General features: G+C 44.1%; 1 protein-coding gene across 1 annotated transcript in view; it reads left to right on the forward strand.

Moving 5' to 3' along the window:
• Positions 1-25,624, forward strand: part of lrpprc (leucine-rich pentatricopeptide repeat containing) — an 84,053-nt gene that overhangs the window by 32,543 nt on the left and 25,886 nt on the right. Inside the window, exons 23-25 of the mRNA XM_047351713.1 lie at positions 1,262-1,469; positions 9,550-9,674; positions 20,339-20,445. Coding sequence (XP_047207669.1) covers positions 1,262-1,469; positions 9,550-9,674; positions 20,339-20,445 — 440 coding nt within the window. The remainder of the gene's footprint in view (positions 1-1,261; positions 1,470-9,549; positions 9,675-20,338; positions 20,446-25,624) is intronic.

Here is a 25,624-nt window from a genome sequence, read left to right on the forward strand (position 1 = left end):
AATCTAGCCTTTTATAACTGAGAAGTACCAGTTAACATTCAGCTTGGCGTGATGCCTCTTAGAAGCTCTGGCAGTTTCAATCCCACTTGTATTACGGTTTCCGTGACACCTTAGATATTTTGCAGCGACTCTTTCTGGGTTTCAATGCTAGTCGCTCGCGCTCCAACCTCTGTTCCCATGTTTTCCCAGGTCCCGTTAAATCTCTGGCAGCCTTGGGTAGCAACTGGCACAGGAAGTTGGGCGTTGGAGAGACAGACTAAACATTAGGATGGCAAGGCACTCACCAAGTGCAAAGTGTTTGACTATGGACTTTTTGTAATACTCTTGCTGTAGAGGTTTAGTTGTGATAGTAGCTTTATTGGAGAAGGGATCTTTGTACCATTATTGTGGAGCTAAAGTTTTCCTTTTTTAGCTTTAGGTTTGTCTTTGCTATCTTTACACCAATGATGGAATCAAGGCCCTCGGTTGAATACATTTTAAGTGCAATACCAATAGAACCCTGCAATTTGAGTCCTAAAGCAGATTATTCAAATATATTCTGTGTGTCTCCATCTTTCCATTTCCTCCTCATTATTGGTCTCGCTGTATAGATTAGTATCTGTGGTGGAGAGCGGCTGTATCACTGACAGCCCATTAGCAGCTGTCTAAATAGACCGTAAACGCATCTTAATTACTTTACCCTGTTAAAGCACATACACACACACTCCCTCTCCACCATTTAGCCCCTTGAGCTGGCCAGATGGGCGCTTGGCCCAGTAAAAAGCCCTCCATTACCAGCGAGACTTGACCAAACCGATCCACCCCTCAGCCCGCTCACCAAGGTCCTACTGGGGCCACGGCAGGCCCTTGTCGTCACATACCTATAATTTAGCCCCCCAAGTGCTTTCTACATGGCCACGGCAAAAAGCTGGCCTCCATTGTAGGGGTCCGGTAATTGTAGTCTCGTTTAGAAAACCGCAAGTAGCAATTAGCTGAGAGTTGGCATTATACGGGGTAGGATTTGCATCCCTGCTGGGTGCAAAATGCTGTTTTAATATGGGTTTGTTTTCCCCACATGGAATTAGCTAAAGGGGTTTTTTATCGTCTTCACACACCCTGCTTTTTTCTGAACCAAACTCTGCCCACCTCTCGATGTCTCTCTCCTCTTTCTCCTTGTCTTCAGTTCTTTGCATTTGTCCTTTTTCTCCTTTACCTTTAAATCACTGCCAGGTCACTGCTCTTTCACGCTCAACAAACAATTCTCCTTTCTTCTCCTTTACAGAGGCAGTGGATATCCTGAAGCAGATGAAGGAGAAGAATGTGGTGCTGGACGACAACCACATCACCTCCATCTTCCACATGCTGAGTGCCGTGGCGGCCAAAGACGGCATCTCCACTGTCCGCCGCCTGCAGGACACCATCTTTACCCTTGGTTTGGCTAAACCCACCGCTAATCTCTGCTCGCCTGTGGTCACTGCTTACTTGGACAGGTATTACAAATATTGTCACAAATTACATGATCCAAATTCACATTTGCCAGAATAAGTTCAGAAATAGTTTATTATGTTGTTTGTTGTAGTTTCATGGCTTGGGTGAATCCACTAAAGAGCCAACAAGCTCATGTTTGTTTTCAGATCTGTTTCCTCATCTGCCAAAGCCTCTTGCCAGGTGTGTGTATATATGTATGTGTATCTCAATGAGTCACTCATCCCTCCCTATGATCATAGCTGAGGTTGTAGTCCGGCTCAGCGATTCAGAAAGGGAGAGGATGTGGAAATTGTTCATTTATGTTAGTTTGTGCCAGAGATTTGTTTATGTGAGGATGCGCCAGCTGTAACATTCCCCCCCCCCCCCACACACACACACACACACACTTGATCTCCTCAAACACTTATGGCTATCCTTTGAGATTTAATTGGTTGCCAGGTGTGGGCTGGTATTTGATTTTATGAACTTGCACAAAGAAATTAAAGCATGGTTGATTTATTTAAAATCGAAAAGCAGCAATTGTTTGTACCACACTGCACACAATTTAGTATAAATTTAAATCAATTACACAGTGACAGTTTTTATAATACACTTCATAAAATGTATTGTTTTTTATGCATAAGCAAAAAATATAGGCTTAAGTTAGTATTGGTTTTAAGGTGACTACTGCATAAAATATACATCTATTTCTATACATTTCTATTTTATTATATATAATTTTATGATATTTTATTAAATTTTGTTATGGTGTAATATAGGTCTAAAAGGTTGATGATAGCTATCTAATTAGCTAGCCTGCAGTCTACTACTTTACACACATGCTGATCCTAGCGTATCACCTGTAGTTTTAAAGCCAAGTTACCTTTTTTGATTATTTTATGAAGTATCCTTGTCCGTAAAGTCATCACGGTGATGACTTTATGTACAAAGACAAATATGTTTCAGATTTCTTTTCTATCTTACACTGCAAATTAAATAGTTTTAAGAGAAGGACAATTGAATTTCTCTTTCATGTCAACGAAGGAAAAGCCTTCGTTCAGCCAGCTGACTGACAGTGCACAGCAAAAGATACAGGAGGGGGTGATGCTTTGTCACTCCTGTTCGATTCAGTTTTAGAAATCAGGTCAGAAAATCTGTATCTGCCAGAAAAAGCGTGTTTGGTGCATCTCCACTTTAAGCATTAAAACTGTAATAGTTGTAAGAGTTAGAATCCTTGGTAAATGTTGATGCCGATGAACATTCCATGCCACCGATGCCTTTTCCCATAGTGTAAATATTAGCAAGCATTCAGTTTGGGGTCACAGGTATCAGCCCACCTTTCAACTCTACTGAGCTTGTGTACATTATGAGCTTGTTTTGGTGTGAGCAGCTTTTAACTAGATTAACTCATTAGCAGGTAATTATGCCCGGGACACTTAATTGCTAAATTTACTATAAACATCACACACATTCTCCACATACTTTCATGCAGCTTATGTACTTGTGCATTGCTAAACATGAGGTAGACCTCGCAGACCTTTGGAAACGATTCCTCTGCACACTCGCAAAAGGCAGCTCCCCTGCTGCTGTTTGTGTTGCTTTGACTTCAGTCTCCAGCACAAACAGAGCTTCCAGGTTCACGACGATAATCACTGCCTCCGCGAGATTAGCAGGCTAATTTACTCCTGGGTCATCAGCGGCAGCCAAAACACAAGCATGCACACAGCAGCTTACCGCCAGCCGTTGCTCCCAAATCAAGTGCCAGTTGTACTTCCTCCTGCTGATACTGCAGTAAACACACTAATGAACGCAAGAGAACAAGATAGCTGCTCGTGTCTGTATCGGTTGGGTGTTGGTTAGTGTGCAGTTTACTAGAAAAGGCTCGTCAAAGAGGCAAATTCACTCCTAAAACTTTCTTTTATTTATTGGTGAGGAAAAATAGCTGAATAACTCATAGTTACCATGTATACATATTAACAAGTCGGAATTTTTAAACTCTCGACATCCAGCATGGGCAGGATTCCCACTTTCAACAAGTATAGATTTTCTATCATACTATTAGTTTGGTTTAAAGTCCTTCTAATCAGATTCCAGAGAAAGTGTTAGAGACCAGAGGTTTCTCCACCTGGGTGGAGAATAGAGAAATGCAAAACTCACCCTTTCCCCTGCCTCTTGCTGCACACTGCTGGTCACCTGGCTGATGATATGCATTTACACTTTCCTTTCTGTTGTACTTGTGACTCTATAAAGAGCACAACAGCAACAATGAACATTATTTTGGTAAAATATACACCGAACTGTTGGGACCATTTATATGTATCAAAATAACAAAAATACACAAGCTTTATAGGCATGGTCTTAAAACGTCTAACACTTAATAATTAATTTTAGGCCTGATCTAAAATTACATTTATATTTTCATTTATTGCTTCTGTGACAAAACCACATTAAGAATGGAAACAATAGGGCTAGTCAAAACAAGTTTTATCCAAGCCATCAATCCCTCTGATATGTGCAAAATAAATCTGCTTATACTGGTTCAAAATTGTGTGTTTAGACAATTAAACCCGTGCCGTTTTGTTGTTACGTACTAGCGTTTCCTTTAGCATGTCACAGTGTATATTTAGAGTTTTGGCTTGAAAATGGGTATTTCAATTACTGGCTAAAAGCCCTTGTCAGTAATAGTTATGAAGCATACATCTCACTGTTTGGAAGAGGTCAACTATGGGTGAAAAAGTCATCCTGTCACAAGCCAGATGTAGAACAGAAACATTTATATAAAACTTGCTTATGCTATAAGGTAAGTTAAATTTAAGTGGTTATTTTTCAATATTTTAAAAAAGGTCTTTAAAAATACTTAAATATAACTAGCAGGTTTTACATAACAATATTATACTTGTAATATTTACTTAGGAGCAGTTTTTTTTGGTAAATACATTAGTTCAGATTATCTAAATACACAAGCATCTTATTTTTACTCAAGGTTATCAAACCATGAGTCTCATAGGGGGTCCATACTTGACATAGAACTTAAAATACCTTTGTAAGTTATCATTCCATATTTCAAACATTGTTCTCTTTTTTTTTTTGTTTTATAAACTCTTAAAGCAGTATTCAATGTTTTTGTTTTGTTTTTTACAGGACTACACCAATTTTTGTGAAGATGGTGTGGCTGACCGGTTTCATGCTCTTTACTACCTTTAGTTCTCTTGCGTTTATGCCCACGTCACTGATAGTTTCATCTTCAGAAAGAATATTTCCGGATTTTTCTTTTGCTCTTCTGAAGATGCGATAAGTGTAAAGTCTTTAGGATTGTAAATCAGGGGTTCAAGCTGTCTTTAGGGCAGGTTTATGTAGCACAGCACTTGACTTTTGCAGCCCGGTTGAATCAGTCTTCTTGCTCTCCACCCTTTTTTATCTTGATGTACTCGTCTCCACCTCTTCATTCCGTCAGTCAACGGACAAACAGACAGCGATGGTGGGGGGAGGGGATTGAGAGAAGCGATAAAAGAGGACAAAGCAGGCATCATTCCTGCCTGCACCCATCTCATCACTGCGTCAGCGCTAATGACTTAATGAACACTTCTCCACCAGATTAGCCTTTGACAGCCCATCACACACGCCGCCCCGTTAGCCTTCACGCTCGTCCGCGCAGTATTGTGTGTGCTAACCTGCCACCGCGCTAGTTGGCAGCTAGCTCCGATTGCCATCCTTGAGGAAGTGATTAGCGACAGTAAATGCTAATGGGTCCAACAAAGTGAAGAGCTGGCAGGACGCATATGATAAGGCGGCAGTGGGATGATAGAGCAGGAGGAGGCGGGCGCAGAGCTGAAAAAGCCTAATTTACTTCCAATGTTTAGACCTAAAGTAACAAATGAAACCTCATGGTGGATAAATGGAGGCAAGATTAGTTTTTTTTTAGCTAGAAATAATGAAGAACCAGATAAAGAAGCTGGATGAACAGTGCTAAACATGTTAAAAGACATTTTTGACTCTTAAATAATTATTTTATGTTGTGCAACGAAAGATAGAATAACCAAAATATGGTATTTAAACATTATGGTCTTAAAAGTTATAGCAGTATCACCATGCAAATATCCAAGCTTGTTTTTTAAGGCCTTATTCACTCTTGAATCGTGCATTCCATCTACCAATCATTTACCCCCAGCACACAGAGGAGAAAGGTCAGAAAATGACGTTCTTTAGGATTGAAAATGCATTTTCTCTTGTTTGTTTTTTTTAACAAGTGTGCAAACAAAAAACTAAGCTGATATAAATTGAGCAACCTTACAAAATTTACATTAGGAGTTTCTTTTTTAAAAATAATTTCACTTTTCACTTTAAACAATTATGAGCCCAGAGGTTGGGATCTTTCTGATAAAGGTGTAATATTAAATGCTTTCACATCAAACTATCACTGTACAGAGTCAGTGGAGTCAGATGGAGAATGTCTTGGTCACAGGTAATCTCAAATTTCAGATGAGATTGTATTAGCTTTATGCTTATGATCAAAATTAAGTTGATTTAGTCACACTCCACAACAAACAAATGCAAAAATGGATGCAAATAATGAAACCTGGAGGTTGGTGAACAGCTTTCTTTTTTTTAATCAGCAGTGTGGAGTGTTAAGGGAGCAATGGATAATAGCCCAAATGGGCATATAATAGCATAGGTATGAAAGCCATTAATGTATTTTTCTACCTCTTTGAGATTGGGGGTCATTTTTGCCTTCAAGTTTGCTTCTGTCGAGAAAATCTTTTGAAATAGTTAGAATTTCATAATCTGCAACCTTTAAGCCCACACACAGGAGCAGTTTACCTTCTGTCCCCATTCTTAAGCCTGTTTTATCGTTTAAACAAAGTGAGGAAAAAAGCTGAACTTTTTTGGCTTTTTTACTTTTGATTTTATCTTTACTGTACTTTCACACACCTATCATTGTGCAAACCTAATCACGCTTTACTGTACATTGGTGTGGATTGCAATTATAATAGATCTAGTCTTATTTTCAGGATTATCTATAAATCCATCTCATGGATTTCAGGAAACTGAGTGCCAGCCTGTGTAAAGATACAGATGGGAAATGATAGATTGGTTAAAATGAAATAACATTCATGTTAGCTTGACACCTAATGTTCCTGTTCATCTGCTGGGTGTGGAATTGACTGGACTACTAAATACCATGTTGCCACATCAACTTTGAAAAATGTTCACCTGCCTTTGTCTGACCACAGCAGTCTCCCTTTTTTACACAAAATCACCTGTTATAAATGTGAATGTCAGTAATAAGTAAGTACCATTCTAGCCCACATTTAACTGCAGGCTAGTCGTGTCATGATCACAGCCTCATTTGCGTCTAGAGACACAGACACCTCTTTCTGGAGGACAGTGGCTTTGATAACAGGCCTGCCCATCTCCCCTAAACAAAGGATTAGGACAGAGGCAAAGAAGAAGAGGGGAGGGGGGCGTTGAAATAAGTCAAAATGAGCCTCCTTGTCTCATCTTTCAGGCTTCCACCAAGCAAAGCACTCGTTATTTTTTTCAGGGCTTAATTGGCTGGAAAGTGTCTGACATGCAAAGTTGGGGACATTAACAGGGCTGTGTGCTGCAGTAAATGGCAACGCAAAGTGACAGTTAAATTGTACCTAGAGGGAAATTATCCATCTTTCGACATCTTTAGCTCTTTTTACGGGGTGGATCAGCGGGCGGAGAGATGGGGTGTAATTGCAATGCCAGGCCCTTCTTTTTGCCAGCAGTTTTTTTGCATCCCTCATTAGAAAGGAGGGATTATAAGTAAGGGTTTAGTGTGAAAGGAATGAGGTGCACAAATAAGATATATAGTGCAGGCCACACTCATTGGTACCCATGTGTAAAAATCACAAGTAAAATTATCGTATTCAAGAAAAAAAGTGATTTCTCATCAGAATATCAGTGCAGGTTTTGTGTCCTTGTTGTCCCTGAGAGGTGAAACATCCAAAATGTGAAATATATCAAATCTCCCCACACTTCCATAAAAATAAAAAAAACACGTGGTGATTTTCTGTTTCCTCCTGATCTGACTTGCATCATCTGAAGGGGAGAATTATGGTCATTGTCTGCATTGCATTTTGATTTTTCCATAAGGAATCATTTTGCATCAATATATTACTGTCATTGTCTGCGGACACAGTCACAAACATCCTGGCTGGAGTGGGCATGTACAGATGCACTGTAATATAACTAGGACTGGTTTGGAATTTACATAATCATGTTTTAATCTCTCATTTGGTTATATATATTTTTTAACAGCTTTAAGATGACATTTGTTATAAATGGGTGCTATGAAAATAAATTGAACTGGTAGGTTTAAATTAGGACTAACAATGTTCTCGGGCCTTTGGGAGAGAAACAGGCCCACAGCATTAAAGGTCCTTGACCATACCTAACAGTGAGCATCAGTACTTTGCATTTCTCCTATACCAGCCTTCTTACTGAACATGGATAAAACAAGATTAACAAAAGTGTTCACCAGTTTAGTATCCAGGGGCTTAAATAAACTGGCCTCTGTGTCATACAATATAGATTACTAATTAATAGATTACTGATTAGAAGTTCTTGAAAACTGATAAAATTAAAGTTACAGCTAAAAACATACTTTATTATAAAGAATTGACAGGGGTACCTATGATTATAAAAGCAATAAAAGATGGATTTATCTTTAGGCATTTTACACATCTCTAAAAGAAGAGCCAGACATGGTGTATAGTGTGCACAAATATGAAATGACCCCATTGGCATGTTTGAAAACTGATTTAATCAAAAACATAGTTCTACATTCCTTTTTTTGCCTCATACGTTTCATTTGGGGGGGACATGCATGCTCTCGTCCCCCATGCTGACCTCCCTCACTCTCTGCGCTCCTCCTCTCATTTTCCAAAATCTCTTTATCCGCCAGAGTCGTTCAATCAGACTGTTGAGCAGTTGAACAGCCTCTTGACTGGCGTAGCTGAATAATGTTGTGCCTCTTCATTTCAATTAGCACTCCTCTTTGCCTTCCAGGCCCAATCACTCCATCCGTTCCCCCTTCCTGCCGCACAGAAGCTGGTGCCAAGGTTAAATGTTTCTTTTTTACCCCCCAGTTGCCGGTTGTTTCAGGCCGTGTTTTTGCATCTCCGCTTGTCTAATTGATTAGAGAAGAAAACACTTCAGAAATTACACCTGTTTGCTCTCAGCCCTGTGTTTCTGTTCACTCAGTCCTCCCCTCTGCCTCCCTCTTTACGAGTGCCCTATCTGCTTTGACCTCTGTGTGATTGACATGGTAATTACCCAATCAGTAGATTGATGGCAGTGCTGTCACAATAGAGGGGATTGAAGTGGTCTCTTGCTTACTCCCTCACTTCCTCTCTGCATCCCTGTCTCTCTTCTTCTCTCGTTATCACTCCATCAGGAGCGCATCCTTCCATCGGCGGGCCGCTTTTGTTTTCTGCGAGGCAGAGCGAATACGAAAAGGATGTCATGAGAAGAAGGGCGCGAGCTGTGAAAGGCAGAGTGGAGTCTCTAATGTTGTTGCCATATTTGAGCTAAATTGCTCAGCTGTAGGGGGGAGCGAGGTCAGAGTCAGTACTGAGAGCTAACAGCATGAAATAAAAAAGAAGATGGTGAGAGGAGAGAAAGAGAAGTCAGAAAGGAAGTGTGAAGGTTGGAAGGAAAGGACAATGAGAGATGAGGAGCTGAAGGAAGGTTGAGGAGGTTTTTGGTGGGCAAAGAAGGGAAGTTGGAGACAGACAGGGTAAAGGTCAGTGGAGTCCTTTTATCTGCTGTATTGCTTCGCCCGTAAAAGCCTGTCCATAGTCATTAGTCCCACCAGGACAGGTGTGTGAGAGCACGCCTGGTTGTGTGGGAATGATGTATTGAGGCCAAAAGCCCTCATCGCCTACAGCTGAGCTGTCATGAATTCAAAGGGCTGTATTGTTGAGGCAGGTCATTGTGCTTTGATTGGAGGGCACGGGGTTAACGCCCCATGATACGCTCTTTATTCTCCACTGACACTGTTCTGTACATGAATGATTGGATGAACTCATTCTCACATCCTTCGTTCTCTCTCTGTGTTTGTCTTCATGTTTACAGCAATGACGTGTCTGGAGCCCTCGAAGCGGCGTTGGAGTGTCAGAAGCTCTACAACCAGCTGCCACGCATCCATGACATCATTGTTGCTTTGGTGGAGAAAGGAGACACGGATTTATTGCAAAAAGGTAGAACACAGATTCCTGATCTTTCGAGCAGTGTATAGTAGAACACTACTCAGTCATTTTGGAGATGGCACTTTCATGCACAAAAAACCATGAAACTAAACTGGTCTCCACTTCTGACTTTAAAAAAAATGTCCAAAATCGCCCCATTTTGTTTGAATTTAAGTCAGTGAAAACAATTTATAAAAGAACTTTACATACACTTGATCAAAAGACGCATAATCTGCCGCCCAATTCTCTTTGCCATGGGAGACCCTACCAGGGGCATTTAAGCCCCAGACAACATAACCTCTAGGATCATTCGGGTACTCAGACCTCTCCACCACGTTTAGGTGGCGGTTCAGGGAGAGGATTGGGCGGCAGATGAAGGTGGAGACCTCAGCGGCCCGATCCCCGGATGCTTAGGCTGGCTCTAGGGACTTGGAATGTCACCTCACTGGGGGGGAAGGAGCCTGAGCTTTTGTGGGAGGTCGAGAAATATCGACTAGAAATAGTCGGGCTCACCTCCACGCACAGCGTGGGCTCTGGAACCATCTCCTTGAGAGGGGCTGGACTGTCTTCTGCTCTGGAGTGGCCCACGGGGAGAGGCGGCGGGCTGGGGTGGGGTGGGTTTGCTTGTTGCCCCCCAGCTCAACCATCTCGTGTTGGGGTTTACCCCAGTGGATGAGAGGGTCACATCCCTGCGCCTTCGGGTTGGGGACAGGTCTTTGACTGTCGTTTCGGGCCTACGGGCCAGGCGGTAGTGCGGAGTACCCGGCCTTCTTGGCATCGACAATGACACCTGGAGAGGCGTGACCTGTCCACTGATCAGCACCTGGTGGTGAGTTGGATCCGTTGGAAGAGGAGAAAGCCGGACAGACTTGGCAGGCCCAAGCGCATAGTGAGGGTCTGCTGGGAACATCTGGCAGAGCCCTCGGCCAGGGCCGTATTCAACTCCCACCTCCCGGAGAGCTTTGACCAGATTCCGGGGGTGTTGGAGACATAGAGTCCGAGTGGACCACGTTCTCTGCATCTGTTGTCGATGCTGCTGCCCGTAGCTGCATCACCTGGGCTGTGGCAGAGGCAAAAACCTGGGCCTGGGAGGAGTTCGGTGAGGCCTTGAAGAAGAACTACCGGTTGTCCTCGAAGCGATTCTGGAAAACCGTCCGGCGCCTCAGGAGGGAGCAGCAGTGCTTCGCCAATATTGTTTACAGTGAGGGGTGGGAGGCTGCTGACCTCGACTGGAGACATTATCGGGCGGTGGAAGGAGTACTTCAAGGATCTCCTCAATCTTGCCATCATGCATTCCCTGGTGGAAACAGAGGCTGGGGACTCTGGGTTAGACTCAGGCTGATTTCACCGAGGTGGTTAAAAAGCTCCGCGGTGGCAGGGCTTCGGGGGTGGATGAGATCCATCTTGAGTACCTCAAGTCTCTGGATGATGTAGGGCTGTCATGGTTGACACGCCTCTTCAACGTTGCGTGGCAGTCGGGGACAGTGCCTCTGGACTGGCAGACTGGGGTGGTGGTCCTCCTTCATAAGAAGGGTGACCGGAGGGTGTGTTCCAACCACAAGGGGATTACACTCCTCAGCCTCCCTGGTAAGGCCTACGTCACGGTATTGGAGAGGAGAGTCCGGCCGATAGTCAAACCTCTGCTTCAGGAGGAGCAGTGTGGTTTTCGTCCCGGCCGTGGAACACTGGACCAGCTCTATACCCTCTAAAGGGTACTTGAGGGTTCATGGAAATTTGCCCAACCGGTCCACATGTGTTTTGTGGACCGGGAGAAGGCATTCGACTGTGTCCATCGTGGTGCCCTGTGGGGGCTGCTCCAGGAGTATAGAATCGGGGGCCCTTTATTAGGGGCCCTTCGGTCTCTGTACGAGTGGAGCAGGAGTTTGGTTTCCATTGCCGGCACTAAGTCGGGCCTGTTCCCGGTACATGTTGGACTCCGGCAGGGCTGCCCTTTGTCACCGGTCCTGTTCATAACTTTTATGGACAGGATTTCTAGGCGCAGCCAAGGGCCGGAGGGGGTCTGGTTTGGGGACCAGTGGATTTCGTCTCTTCTTTTTGCTGAAGACCAAGACCTATAGCATGCGCTCGGGTGGTTCGCAGCCAAGTGTGAAGCAGCTGGGATGAAGATCAGCTCCTCCAAGTCCATGGCCATGGTACTCGACCGGAAAAGGGTGGCTTGTCCTCATCAGGTTGGAGAGTTCCTGCCTCAAGTGGAGGAGTTTAAGTATCTCGGGTCACGAGTGAGGGAAGAATGGAGTAGGAGATTGACAGACGGTTCGGTGCGGCTGCCGCAGTATTGGGGGCACTGTGGCGGTCCGTTGTGGTGGAGAGCTGAGGCGAAAAGCGAAGCTCTCGATTTACCATTCGTTCTACGTTCCTACCCTCACCTATGGCCATGAACTTAGGGCCATGACCAAAAAAACGAGATCCCGGATACAAGCGGCTGAAATGAGCTTCCTCCGTAGGGTTGCCGGGCACTCCCTTAGAGATAGGGTGAGGAGCTCAGCCATCCAGGAGGGGCTCAGAGTAGAGCCGCTGCTCCTCCACATCGAGAAGAGCCAGTTGAGGTGGCTCGGGCATCTATACCTGATGCCTCCTGGACGCCTTCCTCGGGAGGTGTTCCAGGTACGTCCCACCGGGAGGAGGCCCAGGACACGACCCAGGACATGCTGGAGGGACTATGTCTCTTGGCTGGCCTTTAAACAATTTCAGAAAGCACAGATGATAATATCATGGCTTTATAAGCTTCTGAAACAACATAGGAATGTCGAGCCATCGTACCTTGAAGGAGCGTCCCGGAGATGAACATGTTTTGATGTGAAATGTGTGTATCAACCCCAAAACAAAAGCAAATCACTGTGATGCTGGCAGTGTCATTAACCACAGCAACATCAGGTACCAACATGGGCTGAGAGGCCACTCAGAGAGGAAGAAGTCTTTACTCCAAAGCAACATAAAATGCAGGTTCTAGCTGGTATTACAGAATGCACTCAGGGACAAATTGCTGATTTTAACTTGCATGTCCTGTGATCTGATGACATTTAAACAGGTGGTCAAAAAAATTACAAGTGTTACATTTGCTGTTTTTTTTTGTGTTTATATTGGTGTTTCACATTATAATAATTACCCCAACAGTTTGTGAACAGACTAGGTTTGAACACCTTGGAGGATGAATAAATATGCAAGACTCTCTTAATTCAGGATCAAAGTCAGATTTTCCTCCTCAGTCCTGATTTTTAAAGTCAATCAAGCTCATCGGCAGTCCCTGCACAGTTTAAGATGGAAACGCTGCATTAAAATCCAGTAGTTCGCCAGGGTCCAGATAAAACTATGTTTGGGTCGTATCTGGACTTATATCTGCTGATTGGGGGGCTCTGTTTTAGGGTTCCCTTTCAGTCGATTCACTCAGTACAACACATGAGTATGGGATATCATGCCCCGCGTGTCCTGGCTGAAGCCACCTCTAATCACGCCTCCTAGGCGAATGATGTGATGACTACAGGTGACAGGGCCCCGCCTGCACTATATACATGTCCGTCATCGTCGTCATTATTCAGTTCGATAGCCGCTATTCACCGAGTCCAGCTGAGCACCGGGGCAGCCATGTTTTGTACTTCGTTACTCTCCTTCAGGGAACAGTGGTTATATGCATAATTTTACATTCCTTCTGTCTCAGGATTGTTCAGGCTCGCAGAGCGTTGGCAGAGCCCGAAGCATGTGCATTTTGTCACCAGCTTCGTCGCTCAACCCTGGAGAAGCGAGTTAAATTCCTTGAGAAGGTGCTGGGAGGGGCTGCTGTCTCACAGCGAGACCCATTGCTCTCCGAGGCGGGAAATCCAGTTTTGTCCGATTCTGACGAGGACGGCTTTTCGGTTGAAGTCCCCGCTTCCAGCTGGGCAGACCATATGGAGTATGTTGATGGGTTAGCCGATAATGAAGGTGCCCGGTCTCAGCTTCAACTAGAACCCCTTGAGGGAGAGGTGAACTTACTGGGCATCGGTTTGGATGTTCATGGTCTGTCCGACAAAGAGGATGAGTCTCTGCCGAGTCAGGCTGCTGCTATTGCGCCACAGACCCGGGCGACACGTCTTTTTTCTCTCTCTGCTGTCGTGCAGCTGATACCCTGGATGTGGAATGGCCCTCCCCACCTCCTGCGGAGAAGCCATCGCAATTTGCCGGGTTTTATCTCCCCTCGGAGCCGACCGCAGTTAAGCACCATCCACCCATGTTCCCAGACTTCGTTTCTGAGTTGACGTCTACGTGGAAAAAGCCACTGTCCACCGTCCACAGTGCCGGGTTATGGACAGTATCTGGACCTGGAAGGCGCCGGAAAAGGCGGACTGGTGAATATTCCGCCTATGGAACCGTCCCAAAATCATGGTGTGGGTGGTCCAATATCGCTTCCGTCTAAGCACTGTAGGTTCTCTGCTGCTCAATTGGAAAAAATCTACAGGGCTCAAGCGACCACCGCTCGTGCCCTGAGCTCCATTACCATGCCGCAAACATACCAAGCTATGCGCTTGGCGGAGCATGGAGCTGCAACACTGCCGGAGAGCCCTTTGATGCCGCTCTTGAATGAGGTGACAATCACCGCTGACTACGTCCTCCGTGTATCCCGCTGTGTAGCGCTGTCCCTGGGCAGAGGAATGGCATCAACGGTTGTTGCACAAAGCCTGCTGTGGCTGACGCTCTCTGACATCCCGGATAGGGATAGAGTCATCTACCTGGATGAACCGGTGGTAGCCGACGGGCTGTTTTGGCAATCTCTCGACGCCGTACAGGCGATATTCGAGCTGAAGAAAAAGCAGACCGAAGCACTGCACTGTATCATTCCCAGACAAGATGTGAGACCCAAATCCAGCTTGGCCACTCGCAAACCAGCTGTACCGCCACCCCCACCGAAGAGGATGACGCGGTCTGTGAGCTTGAGCCCTCAGATGGCACAGCCACAGAATCACGGCCAAGCTCCCCGAAAGACTGCTTGGAGCAGGGGTCCTCCTCCGGGGCTCCAGAGGGACCAGATGTCCTGGAAGAAGAAGACACAGTCCTCCTAGCTGTGGGACTCAAGATCCAGGGGTTTCAGGAGCAGTGAGACATGTTTGCCAGTTTTCAGCAGCTGCCGTCCAAAAGATGTTTTGCTGGTGTTGTTCGGGATCCCAGTCCTAAGAGGTGCTGCGTTTACCCCACACAGTCTCCCCCACACAGTCTCCCAAGCACAATTTCCCCACAAATGCATTTGCACTAAAAGCCCCCTGTTTGGGTGCGTTGAATGTGTTTCTGAGCACTACAGTTGTTCCAAATGTTTGTATGTATGCTCCATACATTTCAATAAAGACAGCTTTTTCTATGGAACAAATTCAAAATCAAATGGCTGCAGGCGATAGCCAAATGAAGCTGCACCTCTCTTGCACGTCGGGAGAGGGCAGCACTGTTCCGCCAACAGTGCCGCAGGCCAGTCGCCTAGCTGCAAATCTCCATATGTGGTGCGCTATAGCACTCCAACATTGGGTGGAGAGGACCGTTGTTATGGGTTACCGTTTACAGTTTCGCCGGAGATCACCCGCTTACTTGGTGTAGTAAACACGGCGGTAATGGCCCAAGCAGCAGAGGTTCTGAGAGAGGAAATAAATACACTGTTGGCAAAAGGAGCTATCCGTGCGGTTCCTGAGTAGGAGATGAACAGAGGTTGGTACAGCCGTTATTTTGTTGTTTGGAAAAAAGGGGGCAGGCTTTGTCCAATCCTGGACTTGACAGTTCTGAACCAATGCCTCCGAACATACAAGTTCAAAATGTTAACACTCAAGCAGCTTTTGAGTGCCATCAGCCCGGGCGATTGGTTCGCCACGATCGACCTGACACAGACGCTTACTTTCATGTAGCGATACACCCGGACCACAGATAGTTTCTGAGATTCGCCTTCGAGGGCAAGGCTTACGAGTACCTCTTACTGCCTTGCGGTGTGTCTCTAGCACCTTGCGCCTTTGCAAAATGTGTAGAGGCAGTGTTGGCACCTCTCAAAAAAACAGGCGTCCGCATTTTGACTTATCTAGACGACTGGGCTTTAATAGCCAGTTCCAGAAAGCAGGCGACAGTGCAGCTGTCTCGGGTTCTGTCACACATTCAGGCCCTAGGATTTTTGGTAAACTCTCCGAAAAGCTCGCTGATCCCAAGTCAGCAATTTTCATTTCTCAGTCTGGAAATATGTTCCCTTACCAGTGTTGCCAGGTGTACGATAATTATCGTATTTGTATGATAAATTTGCTCTCTGTACGATGTACGATCAATATTCCTAAAAAAGGCCAAATGTATGATAATTCGACCATTCCGTGAATGTGTGGGTGGTTGTAATCAGTTGTCATCAGCCTATCGCCAAAGTCTGTCGGAGTTTTTTTGTGAACCCTGAAGGCATCTGTGTCCAGATTCGGGAACAGATGCTGGAAATTCCAGCCAATCGTGCTTTTCTAAATGTGATCTACGAGTGACGTGATGCGTTGGCCTCAGAACAACGGCCATGATTGGCTGAATAGTCCACTGTGCCCGCCCATGATTGAGGAAAAGAAAAAAAGAAAAGAAGAAGAAGCAGAGCCCGGCACTGTGGGGCTGCAGATGTTGATAAATCCATTCCGTACTGATGCCACAAAGCTGCGAGTGCCTGTTAGACGCTATTCAACACATCAACAGACTTGTTATTTTGGTTATGACGAGTGTACAATAATTTCCCTCAAAATACGATAATTTTATGTCTCTAGTACAATAATCCTACATTTCTCACCTGGTAACACTGTCCCTTACAAGCAGGGCATGTCTTTCCGACCACGGCGTGGCCATGTTTCACCGCTGCCTCGCTCAGTTTCAGTTGGGACACAAACTGCGCTTCCAGACTATCTTACAACTGATGGGTATGATGGCATCTATGATTGCAGTAGTACTGCTCGGTTTACTGAAGATGCGCCCGTTCCAGCGGTGGACCCGTCGGCTCTCGGCCCTTGGCGGGAGGCCCTTGTGCCGAGGTTTGCCAATAGGGAGAGTAACCTTTCGCAAGGTGGTATCCACTGATGCCTCCCTGAGTGGGTGGGGAGCTTTTGCTATGGCGTGGCGGTGAGCGGGGTTTGGACACCAGTACAATCCAAACTCCACATAAACTACCTGGAGCTCTTAGCGGTTCTGCTGGCTCTGCAACATTTCTGCCAGGTTCTGTTAAACCAACATGTTCTGGTCAGGACAGACAACACCACTGTGATTTCATACATAAACAGACAGGGAGGGACTCGTTCACTTCCTCTCCTGAATCTATCACACACCCTCTTGCAGTGGTGCAGCATACGCTTTCTGTCTATCAGAGCTAATCATGTCCCGGGGACGACTGATTCTGGGTGCAGATTTGCTCTCCAGAGGCGGACCTCGGGTGAGAGAGTGGAGGCTTTACCCCTCCGTGGTGGCACAGATATGCTGTCCGTTTGGGACAGCAGAAGTAGATCTTTTTGCCACCAGAGCCAACACCCACTGTCCTCTGTTCTTTTCCATAACAGATCAGGATGCTCCACTGGGAGTGGATGCCCTGGCCCATCCATGGCCCAATGTACTCCTGTATGCATTCCCCCCCAGTGGAAATGATACTACCTGTACTAGAGAGGGTGCGCAAACGGGTCTGTCCCTAATTTTGGTAGCACCCCGTTGGGCTGCAAAGTCATGGTATTCCGAGATAATCAGCTTGCTGGCAGCAGAGCCGTGGAAACTCCCAGTTCGCCGGGATCTCCTCACTCAGGCAGGGGAGAGATATTTCATCCACACCCAGAGCTGTGGAAGCTGGATGCCTACCTGCTGAGAGGTCCAGCTTATTAGCCAAAGGCTTCCCCCCTGATGTGGTGGCAACAATACAGAGTGCAAGAGCATCCTCCACTAGAGGCTTATATGCTTATAAATGGCGGGCTTTTGAGCAGTGGTGTGAGGACAAGCACATTGTTCCATTTCAGTGCTCAGTGGTAGAAGTTTTAACATTTTTGCAGGAACTGCTGGATAAAGGTCTTTCCTTTTCCACAATTAATGTGTACTTGGCTGCCATTACTGCCAGCCATATTGGTTTTAATGGAGTCATACCAGGTGCTCATCCTCTGGCTGTACGCTTCTTAAAGGGGGTTCGTAGACTCAGACCTGTGATTAAACCCAGTTTTTCTTCCTGGGATCTCGCATTGGTACTAGAAGCTCTTTGTGACCCTCCATTTGAAACTTTGGAGTCAATAGATGTGAAGTTCCTTTCATATAAGGTTGCTCTGCTTCTTGCTCTGACAACTGCAAAGAGGGTTGGAGACATCCATGCTTTATCTGTAAATCCTACCTGCATACACTTTTCACCTGATGGTTCCAAGGTCACCTTTTGACCTAATGCAGCTTATCTTCCTAAGGTTATACCTTCGGACTACAGCTCCATGACTTTGGAGCTTTCTAGTTTTTGTCCACCTCCTTTTGCATCTGAGGAACAAAGGAGGTTACACTTCTTGTGCCCTTTACATGCACTGCGCATTTACATTGACCGTACTCAAACTGTGAGGTTGTGTGATCAACTGTTTGTGTGTATTGCTAACCCAACAAAGGGGACAGCTCTGTCCAGACAAAGACTTTCCCACTGGATTGTGGAGGCTATTTCTCTAGCTTACAGCAACAGGGGTCTCCCAATGCCACGTGGTGTGAGGGCTCACTCCACCAGGGGCATAGCGACCTCCTGGGCCCTATTTAGAGGGGTGCCCATGAGTGACATTTGTGCTGCAGCCAGCTGGTCGTCGCCACACACATTTGTAAAGTTTTATCGTTTGGATGTGACAGCCCCTTCTGTGGCTCACTCTGTTCTTTCTGCTGGGTCTGAAGTGCTGCACTAGTATGCAGTGCATGATCCAGGTTTGATGGCTGTTCTTGCGGGGCGTTTATATATGTCCCATACTCATGTGTTGTACTGAGGGAATCGACCGAAAGAGAATGTAAAGTTATGCATATAACCACTGTTCCCTGAAGGAGAGTAATGAAGTACAACACATGGCTGCCCCGGTGCTCAGCTGGGCTCGGTGAATAGCAGCTATCGAACTGAATAATGACGACGATGACGGACATGTATATAGTGCAGGCTGGGTCTGTCACCTGTAGTCATCACATCATTTGCCTAGGAGGCGTGATTAGAGGTGGCTTCAGCCAGAACACGGGTGTGATATCCCATACTCATGTGTTGTACTTCGTTACTCTCCTTCAGGGAACAGTAGTTATATGCATAAATTTTAAGTTTTAAACTGTTAATGTTCTGAGGTAGTAAGGGTCTTACTTATTAAACTTCCCCTAACTTTGAAGTGATTACAACTCTGCTTCAGTCTGTAACCGCTGTAGAATAATCATGTCATAGTTCTAGAACATCGGGTTGTGGTCCTATCTCTGCTCTCTCTTCTCCTCCCAATCTGATCTTCCCATATTTGTCCATGATCGTATTTGATCAACGATTAGAGCCGTGTTTCTGGTGCAGAACTAGTTTGTTGTCCTCATGTCCGTCCCCCCCCTACAAGGAGTGTGCAAAAAAAAGCATGTTAACAGATGCTAGGAAACCCAAACAGAGCACAAGTGGACCTGAATGTCAGAAAGGTTTAGGCCCGGGTTAAAGATGAAGCTACTCATGTAGAGCAGCCTCTTTATATCTCCACGGCAGCAAGGTTAAAATGTCAAGCTCAACATGCTGCCGAGGGGCCAAGTGGCTCTGAGTGGGTGAAGGTTGAGGCCGAGCAGTGGAGCACCTCTCCACATTTTTACCTCCATGATAAAACTGGTTATTTCACCTTTAAAAACGTAGTAACTTTTCTAACATTTAGATACAGGCCAGCATTACAATCCAGTACCAAACTCTGATTCTTAAATGCTAAATTTATTCCCCCTCCCACGCTGTTGTTTTAAAGCGTTAAACACAGCCTGAGTACTCCATAAGAACAAACTGAGTGCCTTTCACCCATACTGTGGTTTTATACTTTATAAAATTCACCTTTTAAATCAAGAGGAATGTACTTAAACTACAGATGTCAAGCAGACTGCCCTTCTATGATCCATAACACGTTAAAAATTGGCACGCCTCATCAGAGTATTTTGGGTCACATTTGAAACCTCTGTTTAGGGTTTGAGCATCAACACAAGGATAAAATGATGGTTTTGTGAACTAAATGAAAAGAGGAGTAAATTTCTTTAAGTTTTAAGAAAATCTGGGTTATTACTTGGAAAATACATGTGGTCCAACTGGTCAGAAACTTGTGTGCAAAGTTTTCCATGTTTGATTTACGCTTTAAATCACACCATTAAGCTCCTAAAGCACCACATTGTTCTGTCTTACAGACAGAGGAAGAAAATGAGGAGGGATTACCTTCATGTCCTTGGCTTTGCTGAATGTGCAGCTCCATTTGGATAACTGAAACGCTGTGTGTGTGTGTGCTACCTGTCCTGAATCTGCTGGACAGAGATAGTCTGCAGCACTGAGCAGAGGGCTTTAGCAAGTTCACCAGAAGAGAGCTTAGGCTTGTGTTTGGAAATGTGTGGCTTGTTTCAGGAGAGGATGATGCCAAATGATAGAATCTGAAGAACACAATGAAGCATGTTTGGTCTGTTTGATTACCCTCTGGTGTTCTTACTCTATTCCCTGCTCTGCATCTTTTTTTCAGCCATGGACTTCATTAGCCAGGAGCGAGGAGAGATGACGATGCTTTATGATCTGTTCTTCGCATTCCTGCAGACAGGCCGGTACCGTGAAGCTCGTAAGATCGTTGAGGTAAGCCCACATTCACAGAGACTGACAGTGATGTTCTTATTGGAGCCACACTGGTGGGTTTGAGACGTGTATAGAAAACCTCCAAAGGGAGAAGTCCAGAACCCGTCCTAATCAGATGCCCAAACCAATTCAACTGACTTCTTTTGATGCAGAGGAGCAGCGGCTCTAGTTGGAGCTCCTCACCCTAAGGCTGAGTCCAGCCACCCTACAGAGGTACCTCATTACAGCCACTTGTGTTCACAGTCTTAGTCTTTTGGTAACGATTCATATCTCATGACTATTGGTGAGAATTGGAACACAGACAAACTGTTAAATCAAGAACTTTACTTTTCTCTTTCTTCACAAAAGGCTGGAGCAGATGAGTAGGCTCTAGTGCATAGGTGTCCAAAGTGTGGCCTGGGGGCCATTTGCGGCCCTGAAGTAATTTTTCAGCAGTTCAGGAATGGTGCAAATTTGGCCCCTCCAGCAAATGAAGCAGATGCAGCTGAAAATCGACTTGAGCTCACCCATTTATTAAACTTGGCTGAATACAGCAATTATTTTTAAAGCAAGTTTTCGTTTTTGTGGCTGAAAATAGACTAAAAATGTTTTCTAGACCAACAAAATAGAAAACGTCTGTCCCAAAAAGTTAGGAAACTGGACACCTTTCTTTTATTAGGCAAACGTCTGAGATGCATTTCAAAGTAGTTTTGCTTTTTCAAGCAAAACTGCTTTGCTTCTTTAATGCATGTTTAATTTATTGCTGTGTAGTTATAAAGATGATAATTTACAATTGGATTATTTTGCGTTCTAAGTTTTTAACTTGCTGATTTTTGCACGTGGTGCACAAGGTTAGGACGCTACTGCTCTAGTGTTTATATATTTGCCATAGTGATGCATTTTGAGCTGTAAGGATTTTTAGATCTTTTATCGCCGGTCTGCAAACTGCGGCTTTAATTAAAGGATGCAAATGAACGGATGGAGGGAAGTCCTTCTGAGACAGCTGAACTTTGTTTCAGGTTAATCAGATTTACTCTAATTGATGGAAGGTGTGAACTCAAGAAGACTAAATGAAATTGAATTAAAAGGTGTTTCAACAAAGCTTTTAGTTTCAGGGTGTAAATGCCTACCCTAACTTTCTGTAATAATTATTATATTTTTTGTTTTTAATCTTCTTTTCCCCCTAATTGTACGAGACATATGTCACATAGATGATGGAAAAGGTTTTGAAGTAATTTATCATGACCTCATTGTTGTTTACTCTTTAAAAATTCAAGATATTTTAGTGGTAGTGAGACCTGCTATAGATGATCTATATGAGAAAAACAAATTCTGCCATCTGCAGGACCGTCATGGCTCTTTTTAGCCTTAGGCTCACAGAGCACATTTAAAATGGAGTTGCCATCCTTTTGTTTCGGTGTTGAGTCATCTGACCTGAATATTGCATGAATATTTATATCTTTGTCATCTCAAGTCCTGCTGTAAGTCCTCTAGATTAGTGTGAGGAAAGCGAGAGGCACAGCGAGCAGATAAGATGTGATTTTTCACATGGATAAAACCAAAGGTCAGGGCATACAGAGCAGCCAGGGAGAGATTGATGACCAGATGAAAGGAGGGATGAGCCTGGCATCCGTGGAGAAAAAAGACAAGGCCATTAACATTGTGATCAGGATGGGAACAAAGCAGACGAAGGAATATCTGAACCCTTGATCTCTTGTCGTGATTTGCTCTAAAAGATGGATTTGTCCCTCTTGAGGATTCAAACCCTCTTAGATGTTATCAACATGTTGCTATGGCTCTCATTCCCCTCATGCTGGATTAAATGGCTGCTATCCTGCTTCTAATATCAACTACATGCCAATGATGTGGGAGATTGTTGATACCTAGGCGGCCTAGTCAAGGACTGAAAGGCTCTCATTTGAATCCTGTTGAAATGCTGCTGGGATTAAACTCCGGAGGGAAAGTACATGCTTCTCACCACGTTTTCAGTAGAAAAACATTTTAGTACGTAGATGACGTTGAGTCGTGGATAGATATGAAAAACATAATTGGGATAATTGACGGGTCCAGTTTAAAATATTCATCAATTTTAAGGATGTTCATTGAACAAGGAGTTTACAGTCTCTGTACAGGGGAAAGGTATTCTGTCTCACATGTTTTAGCCATTTGTGTGTGGTTATTATATAGTAATTATGGTGGTACTTAGTCGATGTTTTCAATGGGTCTAGGTCGTTAATAGCTTCTGTGATCAATGCTGAATTTTGAAATTCTGATTCATAAATTTATTGTTAGAAGTGTACTATATCAACATTGAGATTTAATGCAGAGGCCTCCTATGATGTATAGAAAAGTATAGAATATGATTTAATAATTTTCTCTGGCTAAATTAGTATGCAAACATATTTAAAAAGTGTTTCTGAACTCTATTTCGTTTTTCATTATTATTGAAGATAAACGTGAATATCTAAAAAAATAATCCATGCAGATTTATTTTTATTTGAGTTTTATTTTTGGTTTGCTACATCACAACTTTGATTTGTCCCGCTCAGTAAACACTTTGTCAACTTACAGAGAACTTATATATACTCATTCAAAAGATTATTTAAAAAATGGAAAGTTTTTGGCCTCCAGATTTATTTTAGCTTTGTTTTAGATTGGACCCAGGGTTCTAGATCTGGGTTCTGCTGAGATACCAAAGCCTTATGTTTTGAAAAATAAGAATACTTCAGTTTTTCTTATTGTAAGACAATATTTTGATGATTGGAGGTTTGGTGGCTTCTTTTCTTTGTAGTCTGTAGTCAGTTTAATGCCATGTTTCTACAGAGACCAAGATATATGAGTTGTTTTTTTTTTCATTAATAATTGATTGAATTTGTGCTGCACATTTTTCAGTCTCAGTGTTCTACAATATAAAAACTACTAGAAGAAAGAGCAAGTATTGCTACGTATTGAGGCTACCTTGGATTCAAAGATGGTCACTTGGATGGGCGACGTGGGAGAATGTCTAGAGCGAATGCAGGTTAAACTTTACAAACATCTGAACAGCTAAAGAAAACAGAGAATGCTATAATTGGTGTTGATGCTCTGGCTTGTCGATGCCAATTTTATTCGGACTTCCAAGAACTATTTATAAGAAGATATAAGATTAGCATTTAATAAAATACTGTGAGCTGTCATTAGTTGCGATGCCACTCCACGAGTGACATCCATCCATCGTTTTCCGCTTATCTGAGATCAGGTCATGGGGGGTAACAGGTCCAGAAGAGATCACCAGACAACCTTTGCCCCACCAACACCCACAAGCTCATTCTGGGGGATCCCAATGTGTTCCTTGGTTAGGCAGGATATATTGTCCCTACAACATATTCTGCATATTTCCTGGGATCTCCTTCAAGTGGGAGATGCCCGGAAAACCTCCAAAGGGAAGCGGTAAGGTGGTATCCTGCCCAATCTCTTCAACTGACTCCCTTCGATGCAGAGAAGCAGCGGCTCTGATTTGAGCTCCCCCAGATGACGGAGGTCCTCACCCTATCTCTAAGCCTGAGTCCAGCCACCCTACGGAGGAAACTCATTTCAGTCACTTGTATCCAGGATCTCATTCTTGAATGAACAGCAGACGTCTCACGACATGTCTTACAAAATACTATATCCTTTTCAGTAGCTTCTTGCCTCTTTTCTTTCTCTGACTTCGTACTAAACACAACAATGACAAGAAAAAAAAAAGCTAACTTTTAGTCTTCTTCGCTCAGTGACCGTGTCCACACAAAAAAGTGTTATCGTTGTGGCCTGGTAGTACCTAGGCGTGATGCATTCCGTGATTGGGGAAACAAATCAGTTTTTTGAGTTTCCAATCCGGGCTGATCAAGCTAAAAAATCGTCTGATTCCAGTCAGAAAATGATTTCTCAGTGTATTGCTAATTTAAAAGAAAGTTAAGGAATGCTTGATTTTTTTATTTTTTTATTAATTTGCCAGTGGTGAATCCATTAACCTGTTATTTATCCCCGGTGGTTAAAAGCACAGACCGTCATGTTAGCTCATTCCTTTAATATTTTCATTAAAATGTTTTTGTTTTATTGAGCTTATAATCAGGAAGCAAAATGAGAATTTCACAAGAGCCTTTTCACTTGTGCTGCTTAGATTGCAGAACAAAGTCTCTAAATTAAAAGTTCACTTTCATCTGTCTATTATGGTCACATTGTGATGAAGGCAACACTCAGGCGTCTACAATAAAATCATATCTCTCATCACTCAAATATTAATACTTACACACTCACTCAGGCACACAAATGCACTTTTTTTATCCCTTTGAGAGCGTCAAGTGGTGGTCCAGTGTGGTGTCTCTCTTTAGGCTCTGTTTGGTATAATTGGCAGCTGATTAATCACAGCTAATTAAGTGTAATGACAGAGAAAGGTGGCCAATTTTGTGCTAAATGGTCATGGTTGGGTAGGGGGATTGTCAGGTGGCCAGGTCCTATTATTGCTGTGTGTGCATGTGTGTGATGGTCAAGGTTAGGTAGTATTGCTAAAGAGTGTTGAGCTATTATGTGTTTTTATGTTAGGGAGTAGGCTTCGATTGTGTGTGTGGGGTAAGTGGTGATTAGTGCAATAGGGACATTAGGAACTGAGATGGCGAGGGTTTGTTAAGTAGAGGGAAGGCAGGGTCATCTTTTGCCTTTTTTTTTTCTTTCCAAATGCCTGTAAAAAATGAGAGAGACGTTCCAACACCAGAGAGTCAAAGAACGTTCTTCAAGATGCAGCAGGGTGCATTATATTTGGCTGACTGTATGTGTGTTTGTGGATTGTCCGGCTTATCTGAATTGCTTGACCTTTTTTTTTTTTTTTTTATAATCTTTCTCTAATAGTAGGTTATTTTTCTTCTACAATTGAATATATCGGTGTTGTGGTTTCTTATTCCTGAGGATTCCAGGCCCAGAGTAGGAAGATTTCCACTGACCGATTCAAAATCCCAAATATTTGTGTGCTGCTTTGAGCCCTTAAGATTTTTCCAAGTAAAATGAATCTGAGGCAAAAAAGATGGAGCGCTTGCACCGAGCCTTAGTCTCTAAGAAGATTAGACAGATTGAGAGAGAGTGAGTGCTACACATTTTAATTTGTCCCTTTTGGCTGCTTGGGTAAGAACATAATGCCTTTGACTGTGACGGTTAGAGGGATGGAGAGACGGGGGGCCGCAGAAGAGGA

The sequence above is a fragment of the Girardinichthys multiradiatus genome, chromosome 22 (genome assembly GCF_021462225.1).
Source record: "Girardinichthys multiradiatus isolate DD_20200921_A chromosome 22, DD_fGirMul_XY1, whole genome shotgun sequence".
Lineage (NCBI taxonomy): Eukaryota > Metazoa > Chordata > Actinopteri > Cyprinodontiformes > Goodeidae > Girardinichthys > Girardinichthys multiradiatus.